At 50.5% G+C, this 20,679-nt stretch overlaps 8 protein-coding genes across 8 annotated transcripts; 5 read left to right on the forward strand and 3 right to left on the reverse strand.

The window, feature by feature from the left end:
- Nucleotides 1-359: 359 nt before the first annotated feature.
- On the forward strand, nt 360-2,069 carry Z519_11759 (uncharacterized protein; the record flags this gene model as incomplete). The annotated part of the gene is made up of 4 exons (XM_016769470.1): nt 360-767; nt 811-916; nt 963-1,028; nt 1,072-2,069. The coding sequence occupies 4 exons, from the start codon at nt 360-362 to the stop codon at nt 2,067-2,069; spliced, it is 1,578 nt and encodes a 525-aa protein (XP_016614454.1).
- A 3,677-nt stretch (nt 2,070-5,746) lies between these two features.
- Nucleotides 5,747-7,167, reverse strand: Z519_11760 (uncharacterized protein; the record flags this gene model as incomplete). The annotated part of the gene is made up of 3 exons (XM_016769471.1): nt 5,747-6,277; nt 6,332-6,685; nt 6,736-7,167. The coding sequence occupies 3 exons, from the start codon at nt 7,165-7,167 to the stop codon at nt 5,747-5,749; spliced, it is 1,317 nt and encodes a 438-aa protein (XP_016614455.1).
- A 1,082-nt stretch (nt 7,168-8,249) lies between these two features.
- Nucleotides 8,250-8,480, forward strand: Z519_11761 (uncharacterized protein; the record flags this gene model as incomplete). The annotated part of the gene is made up of 1 exon (XM_016769472.1): nt 8,250-8,480. The coding sequence occupies one exon, from the start codon at nt 8,250-8,252 to the stop codon at nt 8,478-8,480; it is 231 nt and encodes a 76-aa protein (XP_016614456.1).
- A 420-nt stretch (nt 8,481-8,900) lies between these two features.
- On the forward strand, nt 8,901-10,452 carry Z519_11762 (uncharacterized protein; the record flags this gene model as incomplete). The annotated part of the gene is made up of 3 exons (XM_016769473.1): nt 8,901-8,965; nt 9,014-9,401; nt 9,451-10,452. 3 exons carry the CDS (start codon nt 8,901-8,903, stop codon nt 10,450-10,452), a joined length of 1,455 nt encoding a protein of 484 aa, XP_016614457.1.
- A 1,162-nt stretch (nt 10,453-11,614) lies between these two features.
- Z519_11763 (uncharacterized protein) lies at nt 11,615-13,163 on the forward strand (the record flags this gene model as incomplete). The annotated part of the gene is made up of 2 exons (XM_016769474.1): nt 11,615-12,074; nt 12,229-13,163. The coding sequence occupies 2 exons, from the start codon at nt 11,615-11,617 to the stop codon at nt 13,161-13,163; spliced, it is 1,395 nt and encodes a 464-aa protein (XP_016614458.1).
- Nucleotides 13,164-13,915: 752 nt separating this feature from the next.
- On the forward strand, nt 13,916-15,901 carry Z519_11764 (uncharacterized protein; the record flags this gene model as incomplete). The annotated part of the gene is made up of 3 exons (XM_016769475.1): nt 13,916-14,318; nt 14,372-15,406; nt 15,468-15,901. 3 exons carry the CDS (start codon nt 13,916-13,918, stop codon nt 15,899-15,901), a joined length of 1,872 nt encoding a protein of 623 aa, XP_016614459.1.
- Nucleotides 15,902-16,322: 421 nt separating this feature from the next.
- Z519_11765 (uncharacterized protein) lies at nt 16,323-17,278 on the reverse strand (the record flags this gene model as incomplete). The annotated part of the gene is made up of 2 exons (XM_016769476.1): nt 16,323-17,161; nt 17,224-17,278. The coding sequence occupies 2 exons, from the start codon at nt 17,276-17,278 to the stop codon at nt 16,323-16,325; spliced, it is 894 nt and encodes a 297-aa protein (XP_016614460.1).
- A 1,003-nt stretch (nt 17,279-18,281) lies between these two features.
- On the reverse strand, nt 18,282-20,183 carry Z519_11766 (uncharacterized protein; the record flags this gene model as incomplete). Its single annotated transcript, XM_016769477.1, has 6 exons — nt 18,282-18,964; nt 19,044-19,400; nt 19,477-19,596; nt 19,647-19,740; nt 19,793-20,020; nt 20,088-20,183. The coding sequence occupies 6 exons, from the start codon at nt 20,181-20,183 to the stop codon at nt 18,282-18,284; spliced, it is 1,578 nt and encodes a 525-aa protein (XP_016614461.1).
- Between the last annotated feature and the right edge of the window lie 496 nt (nt 20,184-20,679).

Below are 20,679 nucleotides of genomic sequence, written 5' to 3' on the forward strand. Positions count from 1 at the left end.
AACTGAACCCAGTCGCATGACACTGGGACTACCTGGGTATACTCTGTACTTTTCAGGAACCCGAAACCTTGAGTCATTGTTGATAGAGTGTCAGTCGACTTGTACTAGGTCCTGATGCGCATTCTTATCCTCATCCGTTCGGCAATGTGGTCTCCGGGTTCGGGGTCCGAGGCACATGGCAGTCGCGCAAACAACCAGTTTATATAGCCGTACAGATTGATCGAGCCGAGACAATGGAACAAGCACACTGGACTTGAAGAGTCCGGACAGTGGTAAATAAGGGATGAGCTCAAGGAAGATGCTGGGAAAACTTGTTGTGGCTGCCAGTTTCTCCTACCGAGCTTCTTGCCCTATCAGCAATGCTCTCCCACCTTCTCTTTGCTGCTTTCTTCAGCGGCAGCAATGCCACCCCGACCTCTTTGACGGCTCCGACCGCTAAAATCGATTCGGGAGTGGTGATCGGCACGGCGACATCTCTTGCTAACTCAGTCATCGTCGACAAGTTCCTGGGAATCCCTTTTGCCGCCTCTCCGACACGTTTCGCGCCGCCAGCGGCTCCAACACCATGGCAATCCCCATTTCACGCTACCAAATTTGGTCCTGCGTGCATTCAGCAATTCGACTACCCTGAAGCGAGTCGCAACCTCAGCATTTACTTGGGCAACACGCCTCCACCTCCTGCGGGTGAGAGTGAAGATTGCCTGAACGTCAATGTTTGGGTGCCGAGGACGACGACAAAGGCCAAGACCGTCATGGTTTGGATCTATGTATGTCGCAAATTTACTTGAAGGACTATCCTCACGGCAGTAGGGGGGCTCTAAGGAGCACGGTGCCAACTCACTTCCTGAGTACGATGGTACATCTTTTGCAGGAAACCAGGAGGTCATCATTGTCAGCTTGAACTATCGTACAAATGGTGAGGACACATGATGCTTTGGCTTGAAGTTGGCTGACATTACAAGTGTTTGGCTTTCCCAACGCGCCCGAGCTGCCTCTTGGCGAACGAAACCTTGGATTCCTTGATCAACGTAGGTATTTCCACCCGATACTCTCCTTGCGCTGACTGAGAAGGCTTCGCACTTGCCTGGGTCCAACGTAATATCGCGGCTTTCAATGGTGACCCGGAGAAAGTGACGATTTTTGGCGAATCAGCTGGTGCTGGATCTGTAGACGCGTTGGTGACCACATTTCCAACGAATCCGCCATTCCGCGCTGCCATCATGCAATCAGGTCAGGCATCTTTCAATATCAACCCGACAAATACGCCAACGAGCTGGCTGACTTTGGCTGCGGCTTTGAATTGCACATCTCACTCAAGCAACCTCACCTGTCTGCGCTCATTCCCAGCAGCAATCCTCAAATCTACCATTGAGCATTTGGCGCTGCCGTGGCCGTCAGTCAACGACAATGTCACGTCGCTGCGGTATTCGGAAGCAGCACGAGTCAACCGCTCGATCGCCAATGTCCCGATCCTTCTAGGAACGAATGGCAACGAAGCAACAGTCCTGACCATCGGAGAGACGAACACGACTGCGTTTGTTGAGACCTGGGTGCCACTACCAGCAGTGCAGACTGTGCTTGCGGCATATCCTCCAGATAATCCCAATTCGATTTCCAACTTCTTCACAGATTACGCGTTCCATTGTCCTGCGGCCATTGTTGCGAATGATTCCAAAGCAGTGGGGTTCCCGACGTGGCGGTTCTTCTTCAATGCAACCTTTGCTAACACGCAGGTACTTCCTGGGTTGAAGGCGTACCATGGATCCGAGATCGAAATTGTTTTTGGTACGTATCCGGAGGTGAATTTGACAGAAGATGAGGCGCGCTTGAGTCGGAGTATGCAGTCCGCGTGGGCAGCATTTGCGAAAGCCCCGAACAGCGGACCTGGATGGAGTCAAGTGCCTAAAGTTGCAGTACTGGGCCCTGGTGTGGGAGTTTACGGCGATGGGACAGGAGATTTGAGAAGAATAGTGCAGGCTGGGTCTCTGGATAGTGCCTGTGGGCTTTTTCGGGAGTTATTCGAAGCCGTCGGGGTTGCTGTTGCAGGATTTGGAGGAGGAAGCAAATAGGAATTTGTATTTGCCGTCATTGAGAGCTCGCTTGATGTCTCTGAGATATTGGCGAGATGATCTTGAGTGCCGAGAAGGCTTAACAGTTTATCACAGCTTCTCCTGAAGGCTGGTGCGACATGACCGAATTCTTGGGCTGCTATCTCGGGACCTAAATCTAGGCATGCGACTGCGGTTGCACATTGCTATGAATATCTAGGCTGCCGAGGGTAGGCTTCAGGGAGCTGAAGAGGGAACGACTTGAATGCTGGTCGTGAGGCGATTCGTGTTGATGGTAGAGCTAAACATGCTGTAGACTGGCGATGTCTTTAGCGCACTAAGAGCTGAGAGCCTCGCACCTGCATTGCTGGACGAAATGACTCGAACCTCGCTGACACCAAGGGCTGTGTGCATATGTGCAGAGGTTATGTCCTAGTTGAATACTAAAGTGCCATCGTCGAAGGCAGATTCCTGGCCCAGAGCTTTGAGAGATGTTTAAGCTTGGATAATAGTGGTCAGGACCAATATCATCATAGCTAGAATGTTCAGAACTGCAGTGGGTTACGACAATCCTCTCCACAGCTGAGCCGAACTGATTGGGGGCTTTGGGGAGATCTCGTAGAGATCGAAGAGTCGATCTCTCCAACAGTCAAAATCTGATAAACTTGAGTGTTCGAGCTGCCTCAAAAAGCCCATTCTCGGGGAAATCCTGTCTTCTCTTTTGCGAGAAGTGCCACCATCCTACTACCGCAAGAGGGAAGTAGCAAGTACAGATGATCATGATGGCTGGTCGTCCTTCCAATGCTGAAGCCGCGTACATCTTGCATGAATGCCGCAGTAAAATAGAGGCCGATGCGCTAGACTGAGCTATAAGCTGCCATCATGAGTGGGGGAAGAGCGGTCGAAGAAAGTCCGCCAAAGTGCTTCCATCGTCCCACTGGACATCGGTGGCTTCATGCCGTAGAGTTGCAAATTCGAGCTCCTGGGTATTAACCATCAGCCACAGGCGAACGGCGAGGTTGATAGGTCAATTTAGATTGCTCATGTCAGACGGACGAAACAGATGCTGTGAATCTAATAGTGCTCTGGTCGTCGAGAATATCCGTTGTGGCGCAACACATCGACCACATGGAGTATGTCCTCGTAGTGTAACAGAGTACTGAGGGGTTCGGCGTGCGCGTGCAACAACGCACAGGCCTGTCCAGCGGGTCGGGAATCGAGAACGCGTTTCTCGTTGGCGCTCACAAGACAACACCATCACCAACACCTAGAGAGGCGGCGGCTAGGGCAACGCACGCCTAGCACCGCGGCGGCATCGAGGAGCAGGACAGGACAGACAAAACACTCAGGAATTAGGTAGGCGGCACCAAAAGGACATGGAATTCATGATACTCTGCTCAAACTGTAAAGAATGGCACTCTGCCAGCACTGTGAAACTATTCCGCACTCCCCCTACCAGCCCATTTTGGATTGACATGTGACTAGACAACTCTCCCCCTGCTACCACTTTACCAGCCCAGCTCAGCACAGCCACTTTGCCTTGTTACAATATATCACACAAGCTCGTCTGCACATATACCTTGCGAGGAAATTGCTGTCGTATTCTGAATGTCTTATTAGGATTAATAGGTTGAATGGAAGCCCGGGAGCTCTGATGAAGACGCTTTGCGAGATAAATGGTAACTTTTCGATGACCAATCTCCGTCAACCAAGTATATCTCGACATGCAGGAGTAAGGACTCGGTAAAACATCCGAATATTAGCAACGGTTGATTCAATGCAGCAACTATCATCTGACATTTAATACTTTATCAACCTGGGAACATTAAGTTCTTTCGAAGAGACATTGTTCCTCAAGATCTCTGGACGACTTGATCGCCGGCGACAAAGATGCAGGAGGCAGATATATCTCGCCGCCCGCAAATTCTATCTAGTATAAAGATATATCAGAAGGGTAAGGGCACAATAGAAATCATTCTTTGACGATCATGGAGGCTTATTCTTGGAAAGCTGGACGAAGTTGGAGCCTCGGCTGGCCGTCCAGGATCCATGCTCTCCCACAAATCAGCTCGGCCAGCACTCAACTAAGAATCCAGATCTATCTAGGTAGCTAGAGCTCGACTACCTTATTCCGTTGACGGTTATCCACTTGTTCCACTTCCCGCTAGCCATTTTGAGGGTATTGGTGTAAATCTCCCGATTTTTCAATGTGGTCAGCCGCCCATATGGATCCGAAGCACACTCCTGCATGCTGAGAACCACGACTTCTAGCTGGCAGTCCGCCTTGTGATTCCAACCACCACCATGATGGTTGGTCTCATTTCTGGCAATCGTGATAGCGGTAATGAAGACCCATTTGTTGAGTGCAGCATTTGGATGAGTAATTCGGTCCAGGTGATCTACGTGGACGGACCTGGCATCAGCTTGGAAGTTATTAAATCTGTAATAGAGTGTTTGTAAGCTCCAACCGTCAAACAAATTTGCCGGATGGACGTACTCATGCTGCCACAGCAGGCCGATCTAACGTATTGTAAGAAGCATCGAAGTTTGTGTTTTGTCCGTGATGCTCTACAGTTAAGTTATGTTCCGGACCAGGGAAACTTTCCTCAAAGAAAGCCTGCAGGTGGGTCAGCGGTGACCAGCGAATAGCGAGACTGTAGGACCTTCTGCACTTACCATGTTTAACGACCCTGTGGAAGGGCAAGCAGAAGATTGGAACGAATATCAGAAGTCAAGCCAGCTGGTTGAGCTTGCGGCTTATATATCTCCCGTTTATTCCTGGTGAACGTCATCACAGTTCTAGAGCTGATATGGGAATCCAAAGCCGAAGAGTAGAATTTTCGAATGCAACTTTCTTGCCGAACTCAGCTCCTGTTGGTATTCTGCATCTCTACCAGAATATTCCCCAGGTCCTACGCTCCGTCTTACCATTGTCAAGTCCCGCCAGTAAGGGAAACGGCTACAATCCCAATCTGCCAGCAGAATCGATCCGTAGTCTTTTTTATAGGGTCGGCTCGGGGAACAAATTTGAGCGAGTCCGAAAGGCAGTTTCGAAAGTCGAAACCACTACAAACTCAGCTGAACATGGGGTTGACCGTTTAACCGAACATGACTAGTCATGGGAAGTTGAGAAAGCCTGGGGAAGGATAAAGAACGGATTGATTTCGGTCGTTACGGAAGCCGGCAGCGAGTCCAGAATGCCAATACTCGTACACTGCCTATAGTCGCCCAAGTGTCGAAGAGAGTAGCCAAAATGTAGCTTAGAAAGCTTGAGTTGGAAGGTTCAGCTAAGCTTGGCCTCATCCAGCTATATTGCTTGGCTAATAGAACCGACGTTCTCGAACAGAAGGAAGGGTCATGTGGTAAATTCAGAGTATGTGACTCGATAGATGATGCTAGACACTAATTGGGGGGGGGGGGGGGGGGGCTGGTATCTGTTCTAGTCAAGATTTCTTTATCTGTAAGGTTTTACATTTTGCATTGCGGGATCGCCTGAGACCGAACTCGTGGAAGAAGGCAAGATCTATGTGTAAGAGCTTGTGGTGACTTATTCGACAAGTTAATTAAATTCTGTGAATAGCTGAGCGATAGAAACTGCTAGGTTTGGAGTGGGAAAGGGCCATGTATGCCAGAGTAAGTCAAAATTTTGTGAAATACTATCAATCACCTAAGGTTCAAAAGGTAGAGTGGCGAAGTCGCTACTCATGCCCAGAATCTGCCTTCTTTCCAATCGCCCGTGGCATATTAAGGTCTGTAACCCGATTGTGAGGTGACGCTTGCTTTGCGATCGCTGCCTTGAGTTGAGGCACCATATCCGTGAACGAAGTATTGGCAGTGTCGAACGACGGGCAGAATTCTCTTGGTGCGACCTGGACTCCCCCGATGACCACGCCGTGCACTCCAACTTTGATGTAGTCAGCAATTTGAGCTCCAAAGCCAATGTGTCGCTGGGTCTTAGTATCGTAAATGTCGCTGACAGTGAGCTGTCTCCCATCTGGAGCCTTCTCCCCGTCCGGTATCTGTACGCGCAGACGAAGCCCCTGCTGCTTGGTAATGTCTCCTCTTTGAAATGTGAATGTCCCCTCGGGAATATCCTCCAGACGGCTTGTGTCCCCGTAACGATCCAGTTTCAAGGTCCCCGTATCCAGGTCGGTTATGTATATTGCCACCGGATCTTTGAGAGAAACTGCGTTGCCCTGAGATGCGAGTTGGTTGATGCCGTAACCAATCTAAACACTTCTGTTAGTCCAGAACGCACCGTAGGTTACAGTCGAAGCACTCACACGGGGATCTGAGTTTCGATCAGGGTCACCGAATCCTGAGCAGCGAATGAGTTGGTCCGAGTTTGAAACTGGGTTACCTGAGGCTGTCTTGCGTAGAATCGTTGCTTGCGCCGCGATGTTGATCTCAGCGCGCAGTGTATTGGCACCCTGCACAAGATGCGTAATCGTTCCACTTGCCGTTGAGTTATTGTACTGATTTCCGGGGTTGTAGACCCATTTGGACTCGTTGCTGGGGTCGGATTGATTGGGCCAAAAGAAGCTACTCTTGGGTACATCATCAAGCAACGGCTGATTCAGGGACTTGATCTTCTCGACCGCACCATCCCTCTCCTTAGCGGCGAAGAAATTCCAATACTGCCAATCAGTCAACCTCTGCTGTCGCCAGAAAGGCGACGGGGCCGTACTTCTGGGCCTTCGCAAGTGAAGACCACCCTAATGATGTTGCCGGCATTGTTACGAATGAGAGACCACTCTAAGTACTCGTCTTGTACATCGCGGGTCGCATCTGCTGCTCTCCATCGCCTCACGTCATCATCTCCTTCGGCAATGGCAATCTTTGTGATGTCAATTACCAGCTGCAAGATATAGAACGGACGAACCTTGTTTGGAAAGCCAGTCCAAGTGATTGTGGCACCAGCTTGGTTCTGATTGTAGGCTGTGACTGTGCCATTGAAGAATTGTGTCAAAGGGCTTCCACTACCTGTACCTCTCTGGATTTCAAGGTCTATCCAGCCTGACATCAGAGCCGACCACCCCGCTCGATTCTGTGGACTTAAGTCATCGACATTTCCCGGAGAGGAGAAACTAGGTAGAGTTTCAGCATGGATTCCGGCCATGGTTCGCGAAGGTCTGGGTTCGACGGGACGAGAAGCTGTGAACAGAGTCAGGGCGACGCCGAGGTGAAAATGTAGCATAGAATGAATCTCGCCTTCGTCTGTTTTCAAACGGGAGTGACCTTCCAAGCCTGCAAGTCTCGGCGTCTTTCAGCTGCACAAAGGAGGAGATGGACACGAGGTATTTGCGCCATTTCAACCATCAGATGACATTTTGCACAACGAACCACTGACGGCCAAGTCGCCAAGATGGCTTCTGAAAGTGCAAGGCGCGCATTTCGATGTAGAGTCCGAGCATAGAGCTGAAGCTGGCTGCCAGAGTTCCAGGAGTTTCCCGGTAGGCACCAATCATGATCCCAGCCTGACGACCACAGTCCCTCCCAGGATACGTCCCGCCAAGGCCGCCTCCCCGCAAGTGAGGCTCCAGACCGCAACCAAGACGTCTGCAAGCTGCAGCTTATACAAACATTTTCTTAGCCATCAGCGATCAAGTTCTCTCCACGTTACACCAAAGAAAGAATTTTGTGGTATACGAGCAAGCCATCACCGCAGCTGATCAGCTATTGACGGTAGAAACACGGCGGAGCCACTTTCATGCATGGGGAAACCCTGGGCGCTCCCCCCCAATCCTAGCAACTCCAGTAGAGAGTGCTTGGATGCAATGACAGTGCAATTTCCGGCACCATGGGATCGTGCCGAGAGGGTCTGGACGAGATGTCCAGCAAGGTGCATTGGCCAGCCTCTTCGATGCATATCACGGAGTCAACTCGTCACGCAAGATAGGACGAAGCTGAGGCTGCTTCACTGGCCAGACTACTTGCCTTGGCGCGGTCCTCGCTACCGCCGTTCGTATCCATTGACACCCCAGGTTGAGCTACAGCTGCTGTTGACAATTGCGGGTTGGGGAATTTGTTCTGGGTTCTCAACTGCGTCCGCATTTTGAGCTTCCGACTCTCCCGTTCAATTTTATGAGACATCCCGCCAGGGTTTATCGCCCGTGAGCAACACAATTTGCCCTGTCTCTCATCAACTGATCCTCGTCTGCTTCTTATCAAGAGGACTTTACTCAGTTTACCAGCATTAATATGGCTCAACCCAACTTGTGGTATCGCACGTTTACACGCCACGAGGGCGATGATATAGATCGGCTTGCCGATCCGGCTTTTCTGAACACAAATTTTATAGATTTCTTTGGCAAATGGCTTCAACAAGATCAGAATAGTGATGTGCTCTCCTTCGATGCCCTCATGATGGGGCTATGGGGTAATTCCACAAAGCTCCTCAACATTCACTTCTTCAAATGGAACAAACTCTGATGTCTGTGATCAACAGAGGGTTCGCAAGCTAGTCCACCGAGGAATACACTGTCGGTGTTCAGTGTAGCTGATGGGGGAGACTTTCCCATCACGCAAGACAACGTAACCTGGCTGAATCAGGCACTTCGGTTCGTGGCATTCGCGGCATCTGGGAGTGAAAAGCCATTCGACGACAGGATCCCTGATTCTTGGACTTTGTGTATTGTCGGATCGAGTGCTCTTGACTCCAAAAGAGCATTCCTGCAGATAGCAAGCTGGGACACTAGGATGTTTCGGTTTTACCAGGCAAGAACCACCAAACTTTATGAATTCCGACTAATTACATAATTACTATAGCGAGGCCTTGTTGAGGGAAGTTCTTCCCCAGGATCCAGCGGATGGATCTACCAAGGCGCGTCGGTAGATGCGTTTACCGATGAGATGTCATACCTCGGGCCATTCAATGGTCATGTCAACGGAGCCCTTGTGATGAAAGAGCTCCACAAGTAAGACTGCTCTCATCCTGCGAAGATTCCATGCTAATGTCCAGAAAGACCGTGGCCTCACTGGCATACAGATAATCATAGCCTTGTCAGTAATATGCCACAAAGACTTAAAAACCGGTTCAAGACGGCCCCGTATCTCACAGATCAAAGTACCGGCTCAGTTTTTTCTCTCGTGAAGAGCGCCGAAAGTCTCGAATCCATTGTCGAAAAGGGAATAAGCAAATGGTACAGTACTCGCAAGTCCCTAGACTTTCTCGACTCTGGAAATCGGCTTCGATCAAACCCATCAAACGTAAGACGATGGATGGCTCACCTTCTCCTCAATACCACCATCAATATCGCAGTGGCACAAACGATAGGGCAAAAATGGCGTGCACCAGCAAACCACTTCTACAACAGAGAGATGTTTAGTCAGTATTCCGCAACAGACCTGCTTGTGAGTCATCTGTCTTGCTCCTCTCTATCTGGTAGCTGACCGAGTCCAGAAAGACATTGAGATCCCCAAATTTGAGTTCAGCAAAACCGACTACCTGCAAGCTTCCGAAAATCTGGGCTTGGCGGTGATCCAAGACGTCCGCGAAGTGCCTGCGGATCACCAAGGGCTGCATCTGCCCGAAGGAACTTTAGGAGGTGGAAAACAGACTAGCTCATTCGAGAAGACACTGTTCGTACAGGTCCAGGGGAGAGAGCTTGAAGACATGATGTTCACTATTCTCCAACCTTCGTTTGAGGATGCGCAGGGTGTGCTCATCATGCAGAATATCAAAAGCAATCCAGGGAAGGCTCCTACATCGCTGCTATCGCCGAAGGTCTTCAATGCCTTGATGATGCTCGATTTCTGGAACTCCATATATTCCTGGAGAAGAGCTGTGCTGATGCAATACGTTCCCATGTCGACTGTCTACAACGAGACTACGGGGAAGTACGAATTGGAAGATCAGTTCATCGCCAACGTCAAGAACTCAAAGTTCTACCTAGATGAAGACCCCGAAGTTCGTAACGCAAGCCCAGAATACCAGTTCATCTCACTCCTGGATACAGAACTGGAGACTCACCGAGCCAGGATCAGACAATACATGCACAGTGTCGATGCACGATTAAAGACTGTCGAGGGTCTGATAGACTACATCAGACTGGCAGAATCTCGGAGGCTGATTTACCGCCCACTGCCCCTTGACGAGTTTGCCCTGACAATTCCGTACGCCCTTAAGTATGGACTGGACTTCAATTCTCGGTACGAGATGACGGAGGCTGGAGATATACAGACCCTACCGGGCAGAGGTTCGAAATTCTTTCAGTCATGGACCCGCACACAGGATGGGTGGTCTCTGGCTGGCTACGACCCTCATCTCATCCCGAAGCCCGACGGACTGGACGAAGACTCCCCGTCGCCTACGAATCCTCCGGCGGCCGCTTCAAGGAGCATCCGTTCAGCGCAGACGAAGACAACGCGATGCCCATACAGGGAGGTCTGGCCAGAGATCTAGAGAGAATTTGCATCATCAAGCGCCACAACAAAGTTTTGGCGTGAGAGACAAGAGTGATCAAGTTCATTCCAGATACCTCAGAGCCGTGACGACCACACCTCGTCGTTAATTTAGGAAATGGTATACGGTCTTGGCTGGATATAATCTCTCAAACGCAGGTGGGTACTCTGGCTATAGAACATCTACTTTAATACCGAGTAGCACTTGATAGCTCTTGATCCCATCGATTTAACCATCACAGCCTTGCGGAAAACCTCCGCCCTGGGCTAGAATATTTGCTGAGCCGCGATATCAATTATCCGAACTCGTACTATCTTAGTCTGATCTGGAAGGTTATTAATACCCTGGAACCGGTACTGCAATGTTCAATGCCGAGCTGCCGACAACCGCCGAGTTGGTTCGTCTTCTTCAATGCAGCTTAGTTGCATAATTCGTCTGAAAATCGCCGTGGTGCCGAAAACGCCGCACGGAGACAGTCCAGTTGGAATGGACCATATAAAAAGCCATTGCCGGGAATATTACCCCCGGTAAACCTCTTCCTCGTCTTCCCACCCAAGGCTTATCGGCTCCCAGAATGGCTGAAATAACCGCACGAACGAACCGCCAGATCAAGCGGAGAGCTAACCTGGTCTGTCTGCGTTGCCACCAGAAGAAGGTGAATTCGCCGTCGAGCCAAAACGAGTGCCATGAAGTTAATCAATAGTGGCCTATACCAGATCAAATGTGACCTTAACTTGTCTACAGCCGACAGCCAATGTACCAACTGTCGAGCGACCAACTCCTCTTGCATGTAAGTGGGATATGTTTAATAGCTCTTTGATCGCTCTTCGAAGCACATTGCTCAGGAAGCGGCAGTGCTCGACAATCGAGACGCAGGGGCGCTCCTCAACGGCAGCATGCCAGCGCAACGGTCCTGCCACCATCGGACATTGACAGCACCTGTCGAGGCGGCCCGTCACTTCAAGACGGCTATAACTCATCCAATCCATCTCAAAGCGCCCCTAGAGACAATGCTGTGGTGCAGATTGGAGGAGGCCAATCCTTCACGAGCACAATAGGTGACAATGCTGGCGGGCCATGTGGTGCAGGACAGACCACCCCAAGGCCCCCTCCATTCTCTGAAACCCACCGTGAGCGCAGCTACTTGGGACAGTCTGGGTTCATGTCCATGTTCAACCACCCCCCTCGCGATGACTCTGATCAGGGCATCGGCACGTTGATAACGCCGAGTCATCCGATCCCTGAATTGTCTCCCATCTTGCGTCAGAGTTATGCCGAGACTTTCGTAGACTTCTGCTACACGTGGTGTCCGGTCGTGCATCGTGAGGACCTCATTGACGATCGGTCTCCGTTCGCGCGGTCCTTGCTCCTACAACAAGCCTTGGGCCTCTTAGGAACAACAATCAGGCCCCCTAGACTCAGCCATCAGCCCCCACGTGTACATTATGAGAGATTCAAGGTATTATTCCATGGCAACACGGAGCGAAATCCATTGGCGAGGATTATTTCAATCATCCTCACCTACTGGTGGAGCGCTGGTCCCCCAAGTGTCGTCAGCATGGACAGCCAATACTGGTGGACATCCCTTGCGATCCGTCTCGCCCAGGAGATTGGCCTTCACCGTGAGGCAACTCCAGGGCAGATGATGAGACTAGGCGAAACAATAACCCTGAGACGTTGCATATGGTGGACGTTATTTGTAAGTCTTGATGTTCCCGTCAACTACGTTGCTGATTCCCTCATGGTCGAGAGAACGCTTGACGTCGGTGTGTCAAGGGCGCCCGTGCATCATCCATCCGGAGGACACTAACGTCAAACTTCCGAGCTTGGATGAGTTCCCCCATGACCGACGTGACAACGCTGAAATCTTCATACACTGGGTCCGAGTCTGCGAGATCATCGGAGATTTATCTAAGCACTTGAGAAATCGGAATGATGAGACCGGATCCACCTTCGAGCTCGCACAGAGGCTGATTAAATGGGTGAATGCCTTGCCTCGACGCTTAAGGTTGTCGTTCAGCACAGTGACAACTACCGACTTTGACAGGGATGTGCACCAGCTTCATCTGCCTTATTTGTCAGCCATCACCCTTCTCTATATGAGTGCTTCGACTCAACCTCTTCCCAAGGCATATGGCGCAGCTGTTCTTTCAGCTTCGTGCGTCGCACGGATCTTTGAAGACCTCCTGGCTCGGGGATCGATTGCATTCCTTCCAGGCATTGGGAATTGGTACATCAGCATCGCAATCCTTGCCCTGCTACATGCGCGTCAGATCGAATCTTTAAAGAATGTCGCGAACGCGCAAATCGATATTCTATTCATTGCTCTGAGGGAAATGTCGAAGCTGTGGCATTCCGCAAGAATGTTTTTACTGGGATTTGAAAGGCTGCTCAGCGGTTTCAGCTCGGACGCATCCGCTGCCTCATCCCAGACAGTGGGCAACCAGCTCTCGCAGGCACTGGAGTTGAATGAGTTAAACATCGAGGACGGGATCAATTACCGCGAATTTTTCCCGGATGCAACAGTTGATACGAGCCCACTTTTCTCGGTGCTTTTTACTCACAATCCACCTTCCATTTTCGTGGAAGCAGAATGGACAAACGATCTCAGCTTACAGCTTCAAAACATGTTCGATCACCCGTATGACGATTTGGATTTCGGCCTTGCTGTGAATGATATTTCATTCCCTACTTCAGCTCAGCCGCGCTAGTTGTGATAGGAATACTCACCTGTAATATGGGATTTCAGCGGAGAATTGAATCAGAGGAATGATCAATCCGCGTGAGGATGAAGCCGAACATTGGTAACATGACAAAGGAACTTGCCACAAGCACTGATCCTTGCTCAAAGGCCACTGTTCTTTACGATAGCAGTAAAACGACATCGAACTCTGTATTCGTGTTGCACTGGTTGCTGTTGCAACTTGCAAGTCGGCGGATCCCAAGTGAAGTCTAGAGGTCACCGCGTTTCAGTCATCTGATGCTTCCTTGAAGATCGCCTATTCAATTCGGTGCACTCACACGCTTTTGTATCTCGAAGTAGATTTACAAGTTTCCTCTTTTGGAACAGGGATGCCTGGCTCGTGGTGTGTTTGGAGACAACGAAAGCTGTTTACCAACGGCCGGGGCGTTAGCTTTGGCATCCAAGCCTCGGTCCTCTGCGCCCAGCTCTCTGTCGCTTATAGGTTCCTCCGGCCCGAGTCTGAGGCATCCAGATATATTGGATCAAGGATTAGGTTGGCAGCGTGCCTCGACACAAGTTTCCCGGTGGCTATTTAACAGCCGATGGCTCTTCATCTCATTTAGCCGGATGTGGTATGATAGCGACATTGGACCCACACGGGGGGTGGTCGGATACAAAGACTTTGGGAGAACACATCTTCTCTCGCCTTTAAATGATCAACTAGGCAAGAGCACGATATTCAGAACTTGTTGCGCAAAGTAACCTATAGAAATTCTCACCATGGCGCCATCGGTCGAGACTCCTGAGGCGATCGTTCCTGTATATTCACCGAACCAAATCTCGATAAAGACAACACAGTCGAACGGTATAGGCAAGGATCGCGACTCCCTTGCAGATGATCTCAACAATGGAACCTGTGTTGATGCCCGGGATTCCCTGTTAGCTTTTAAGGGAAACCTTCCACATCTGACAATATCAGACAACTACACCGTGAACGAAGAGCCTCTAGGGACTATTCGCCCGATTCGTGTGATATGTATCGGTGCGGGCGCCAGCGGCATCAACCTTGCGTATCAGTTCCAGAAGAACATGCAGAACTCGACGTTGATCATCTATGAAAAGAACCCTGCAATCGGAGGAACTTGGTTCGAGAATCGATATCCTGGTTGCAAGTGTGACATTCGTTAGTGCTGTTGTATCCGATTGTCCAAAACCAAGGCTGACCCTTCTGGATAGCTTCTCACAACTATCAGTTCGCCTGGGAGCCCAACCCAAATTGGGCAGAAATGTTTTCTCCTTCTGCCGAGATCAGGGAGTATCTTGAACACTGCGTCGATAAATACGACCTCGCCAAGTATATGCATATGAATCACCGTGTGATTGGAGCTACCTGGAACGAAGCTAAAGCAATCTGGAATGTCGAGATCGAAGACATGTCCAACCAGACAATCTTCACCGACTGGTGTAATTACCTCATTAACGCTGGTGGCATTTTGAACAACTGGAGGTGGCCAGCCATTCCCGGTCTCCATGATTTTCAAGGAAAACTGGTTCATAGCGCAAATTGGCCCGAAGATTGGAGTTATGACAATCTCAAGGTCGCCGTTATCGGAAACGGCTCGACTGGGATCCAAATCGTGCCTGCGATACAGCCAAAGGTGAAGCAACTTGTCCACATCATTCGGTCGCCCACCTGGGTGACTCCTGGCGCTGCGTCTCGATATCCATCTCTGCGAGGAGGTTCAATGCCGGATCGTTTTAGTGAAGAACAGAAGGAGCAATTCCGAAACGATCCCGAGTCATACCTTGCGTTCCGCAAGCAGGTCGAACGAGAGATCAATAGTAAGTTTCTAATGCTTGTGAACGGGAGCGAAAAAGCAGACGAAGTTCGAAAGATGGCATATAACAGCATGATCTCTTTGCTTGGTCCAGAAGGAGCCCGCAAATTTGCTAAGCAGGTTATTCCCGACTTCCCAGTTGGGTGCCGTCGAATCACGCCCGGCGTAGGCTACCTAGAGAGCTTCACAAAGGAGAACGTTCGAGTCATCACCGATGCCAGTATAGTCAGCGCTGACAGCACCGGCATAAACATGTCAAGTGGTGAACACATCGAACTCGACGCTATCATCTGTGCAACTGGTTTTGATGTGTCCTTCAAACCCCGTTTTCCCATCATCGGACGAGAAGGCATAAGTCTGGACGATGTGTGGTCAAAGAATATCCCATACGCATACCTTTCCATGGCTATTCCAAAGTTCCCCAACTACTTCGGTAAAGTCCTTTGTCACCAAATAAAAGCAAGAAGAAGGCTTAAGGCTAACAAAATCGCTAGTCTTCCTCGGTCCTAACGCTCCTATCTCGCATGGCAGCGTCTTCACGATCACGGAGCAATGCTCTAAGTACATCATGCAGCTACTCACTAAGGCCCAGATAGAGGGGATCCGGACATACGACGTAAAACAATCGGCGTGTGACGACTTCCTCACGCACATCCAGCACTTTATGCCCCGGACAGCGTGGGCGGCGAAGTGCCGATCGTGGTTCAAGAACGGGACAGAGGACGGGCCCGTTCTTGCGATCCATCCAGGAAGTCGAATTCATTGGTTCCACGCGCTCGAGCGGCCCAAGTTCGAGGACTACGAGTACACCTACCACACCAACAATCGCTTCTCCTACCTGGGCAACGGCTTTTCCACCAGGGAGATGGAAGGTGGTGACGATACTTGGTTCCTGGAGCATCCAGAGGCAGTGTTTCTCTACTATTGAGCCAGCCCAGGCGGTTGGACACTGAGCTTTCATCGAGAAGAAGGCATCTTCTTTGCATTTGCTTCCCCCATTCTGCTCGCAAGGGAATCAGCAGCATCAATGGGAAATAGAAAGATTCTTCCCTTTTCAATCGACCTGCGCCAACGCATAGGGGGAGATTTAGAATTCGATAAAGCAGTGTATATAGGCATTAGATTTCGTCGAGAATCATTCAGGAGACAAGTGATATGAGTTGCGTTTCAGCGCCTTGTCCCATGTCTGTATAAAAATTCTTTTGGTCTTTCATCCACCACCTTGAGTACAGCTGGTTCAAGCTGTGCTTCCGTGGTAAATTTTCCCACCGAGGGTCAGCTAGACTTTACCCACTCGGTATTCGAACCTGGAGAATTCTTGCGCGCCACATAACGTACCACAATGTCCTCTACTGGGCGGCACTCTTCCTGTCAGTGTCAAGCGCTGCGTAGACATCTGCCATGCCTTCTTCTTTTCTGCTAGTGAATGCATGCGGCCCAGGGCCTGGATCGTTCAGCAAAAAGACCTCCCTCCAACGATCAGGATGGGTGACTTCGAGGACCGTTCCCGGGGGAAACCTCTCCCGGTCAAAAGCGACGGCCATCATTCCTCGACCAATCTCGTCCGGGTGCGATAACTTGTCCTTCTCGGGGTCGACGAACCGCATCGCCTCTGGGTGGTCGTACATTAGAGGCGACATGGTCGGACCCGGGGCGACGGCAACCACGCGGATGTTCTCCATGTCCTGCAGCCGCGCCATGCCCCTGGTGAAGTTGCTGACGCCCTGTTTCGCTGCTCCGTACAATGGCGTAAGCATGCTCGGCTTCTGTGCTCCCGTGCTGGACACGTTCACGATGATACCGGGCTTGCTTCGCTGCACCCATTTCCTGATGGCGATGCGCGACATCTTGAGCGGGTGTTCTAGATTGATGCGCAGCATCTGGTAGTAGCTGTCGTCGCGGTCGTTCCAGAAGTTGTTGAACGAGGGCTCGTAGACGCCGGCCCCGGGGCACAGCACATCCGGCACGCCCCCAAACTCCCTGGCATAGCCTTCAAACGCCTGTTCTAGCTGCTTCCAGTCCGATACATCGGTCTTCAAAAAGACGACCCGTGGCCCGGGTGACGGATCGGTGGTGTTCTTTTGAATCGTGTCAAGCCATGCCAACGCCTCGCGATGGAGGCCAAGATCGCAAATAAGGACGTTACAACCAGCACGATACAAGTGTTGGACGAAGGATAAACAAATGCCTGTCGATGCATAGACAGTCAGCGTCACTGTAGTGCATCAGTCAGTCGGCAGCGGTATTTACCGGAGCCGCCCCCCGTAACAATCGCCCCTTTTCCTTTCAGATTGACTTGAGCCATGCTTTCAATGAAGACACCTCTCACTGACAGTTTCGCCCTCGGAATCGAAGAGGCACTCAGGCTTCTTCCCAAGCCTCTATCTGTTAAAAAGTCTGATCGATCGTTAAGATCTTGGTTTGGGGTAAATCGGCTATAGAAAGTCTCGTGTCCCCGCAACTCGGTAAATACTATATAAGAGGACGGAGAATTTTGTGGTTGCCGTTAGCCATGATGAAGTGCCGAAAGAACAACACCCTCCACAGCACGGCGATCTGCGGAGTATAGGCTTGTATCGGTTTAATTCACTAGCGTCTGCAAAACTCGACTTTGGGGAAAACAGGCCAGCGCCATCCCGAGCCTGTTGCACAGAGCCATCAGTAAGTTCTCAAAGTTTTGCGGCACCCCTGCGGTTGGCAAGGCTGTGCGCAAAAGGAGAGAATACTCGATTTGCGCCTTTGCCGCAATTCGCCACGGCTATGGATCTTTCTAACCGCAAAAAGGCGGGCAACGTCGAGTCGGAGCGGCTGAGGGCTAAGTTTGATTGAACATCCTAGATGAAAGCTAATTGATCAGCTTCAACAATTTGGCTTTAGAAGTCGCAAATAGCGAAGCCCGGGATATTGTAGGGAACGGATGCCGAAGCAACAGGAGCATTCATGTAACCGTCTTTGGGCAATTGAAGTCTCCAATTACTTGAAATCAGCAATGGAAACTGCGTTGTTGACTGTCATTCAAGGCTTTTTCTACGATTCCGTGAAGCCAAACCTCGCCGTTTCAAAATGCTCGTCGCAGGCCACATTAGGTCGTCTTCCAACGTGAGAAAGATGACGTCCGCTGATCAGTAGTTGCCGTCCACAAGCTTTCGATAATATAACAATCTTTCCCCGAATGATGGAGAAAATCCTGAGAGTAACAGTAGAGCACGTTCTGGAAAAAGCCTCGATTCAGAGCGAGCTCTAAACAGACGCATCCCACCTGTACCTATCATCTGATGATCTGCAGCTTCGGATATCCCCAAATCCATTTAAAGTGTGTATCTGAACGACGGGCTCTTGTCGCCGAGATCTGCAAGCTGTTCGTCTGTGTAACCTTCAGCTGCTCCACTGCGCTCCCTCTTCTTGTTGATCACTCCATATGAGATCCTCAGTGTGACGACGGCCGCCAGGCCCAAGACAACAAACATGATTTCCAAACCGTGGCCAAGTAAATACTTTGGTGCATCGACGCTGCGATAGAAATTACTTGCCATGGCTCCTCCAAGGTTGCCGAGACCGATCTGTAGAGCCATTCCAGCACTTCGTTTGTAGCTCCCTGCGAGGTTGTTTGCGATCCAAGTGACGTTGCCCGGGAAAGCAGGGTAGATTCCGCATGTGGCGATGAATACACCAGCATACACCACGCCAGGGATATCTCCTGCGGCAGAGCCAGCAATGGCGATGATGAAACCGACCAAAATGGCGCACATGGGAATGAAAATATAGGGCCAGCGTGAGGCGCCTCGCTTGGTTGCTCTGTCAGATGACCACCCGACAATAACGGCCAAGATTGCGGCTGAGATATAGATCGGAATTGTCAGAAGCTGTGCCGTTGTCGATTTGTACCCAAGTTCCTTGATGATGGTCGGAAGGAAGAACGATATTCCGTAAAGCGGACAAACTATTCCCCAGTACATAAAAAGTGACAGGTATAGTTGCCAATCAGTGAGCGCTTTGGGATGGTCAGCCGGATTATACGATAAGAGGTAAGTTGGCCGATTGTTTCGATGTGACTGGGATAAAATCAAAACGTGCGTGGAAGGACTTGCCTTTGCCAACAAATTTCCAGTCAAAGTGGTCACTCTCAGCAACCACTCTTCCGCTCTTTTTGCTTCCTTGGTATTTCAACCGGTGAACAACCCAGGCCTTCTCCTCGGGACTCAAGAAGCTTGCGGTGTCTGGGAAGTCGTATAAGAGAAAGAAAGCTGCGCAGGCAACGACAACAGTCACAATGCCCTCTAGGATGAATATCCATCTCCAGCCTGCTTGACCGGCGACTCCATCCATCTTCGCGATGGCGTACGCAAGTAAACCTGAAAAGGCACCGGCCACGCTTGCAGCGCTGAAGAAGAGACTCTGGCGGAAAGCAAGATCTTCAGTGCAGTACCCTAGACCACGGCAACGTTAGCTTCGGAGGGAACTAAAAATCACGGCAAGGAACCGACAGTTGAAATGGTTACTCACACATTGTCAAATAGTAGGCAACACCAGGGTAAAGTCCTGCTTCAGTGACACCGAGGAAGATACGAGCAATGAGAAGGCCGTGGTAACTTTGCACGAGGCCCATCAAGGTCATGACCGTGCCTAACTATTGTCAGCTCCAATCTGCATCTACCGATACTTCAAAAACATACCCCATGCTACCATTATAGACGGTAACCATACAGAAGGCCTGAGACGCTTCAATAACAAGTTCGATGGTATTTCAAAAGCACAGTAGGTGAAGAACTAGAGACGATTGACGTTAGCTTGTGATTGAACCAAGACAGACGAAACTCACAAAAACAGTTGCGCAGAGATTGTATTCGTTTCCAGAAAGATCCAAGTCAGTTTCCATGCCCTGGATTTTCGCATTGCCAATATTGCCTCGGTCGAGGAAAGAGAGTAGGTATAGGATTGCAAGCATGGGGATCAGGCGTAAATCCATTTTGCGCAGGACCCTTTTAGGGTCAACGTGCGAGGTGTCCAACCCTTCGCCCGTCCAGTTGGGGTCATGGTGCTTGGATTTCTGTAATAGCAACAATCTGTCAGAAAGAACGACAGCAAGCCCATATTCGAGGTCTACAATCACATACTGCGTGTTCATACACAGCGGTCTTCTCGTTGAGGGATGGCTTCTCCACATGCTCTTCACCCCCTTTCGTGGGCGTTGATGAGAGATCTTCAGCCATGATCGATATATTTGGGCTATGGATTCTGTTGCAGCCTCAGAGAGCTTGAATGAGTGTTGACTGAAGTGACTGGCGGGGGAAGTGTTGATCTCGAGGAAAACGCATCGGCTATATAGATACGTCAACGCTGGCCAAAATCAGGCATTGAATGTTAGCCTCTGACATGTGCCCAGTCTGCCGGAAGCGAAGATCCCTGCCAACTCCACGTTTCTCCGCGTGTTTGTAGGGGAGATTTGCCTGGGGAGGTAACCCTACTAGGGAGCGAATCTCTTGGCAGAGAGTGCACAGTGGCGGAACATGGGCCCCAGATTCCGGATCCGAAGCACCTTTGCTCACGATGGAGCCTCATTGGCTAGTGCCCGACATTCGGCACCTCAACGTGGCATCGTTCCAGGACCCAAGGATAAGCTACCGAAACTGTCGTTCTCGGATCCGGATGCAACCTCACAAAGACCCAGTCCTTCTGCCCCTCAACGGAATGCAGAAGTTTCAAGTT

The sequence above is a fragment of the Cladophialophora bantiana genome, assembly GCF_000835475.1.
Source record: "Cladophialophora bantiana CBS 173.52 unplaced genomic scaffold supercont1.23, whole genome shotgun sequence".
In the NCBI taxonomy this organism is placed as follows: domain Eukaryota; kingdom Fungi; phylum Ascomycota; class Eurotiomycetes; order Chaetothyriales; family Herpotrichiellaceae; genus Cladophialophora; species Cladophialophora bantiana.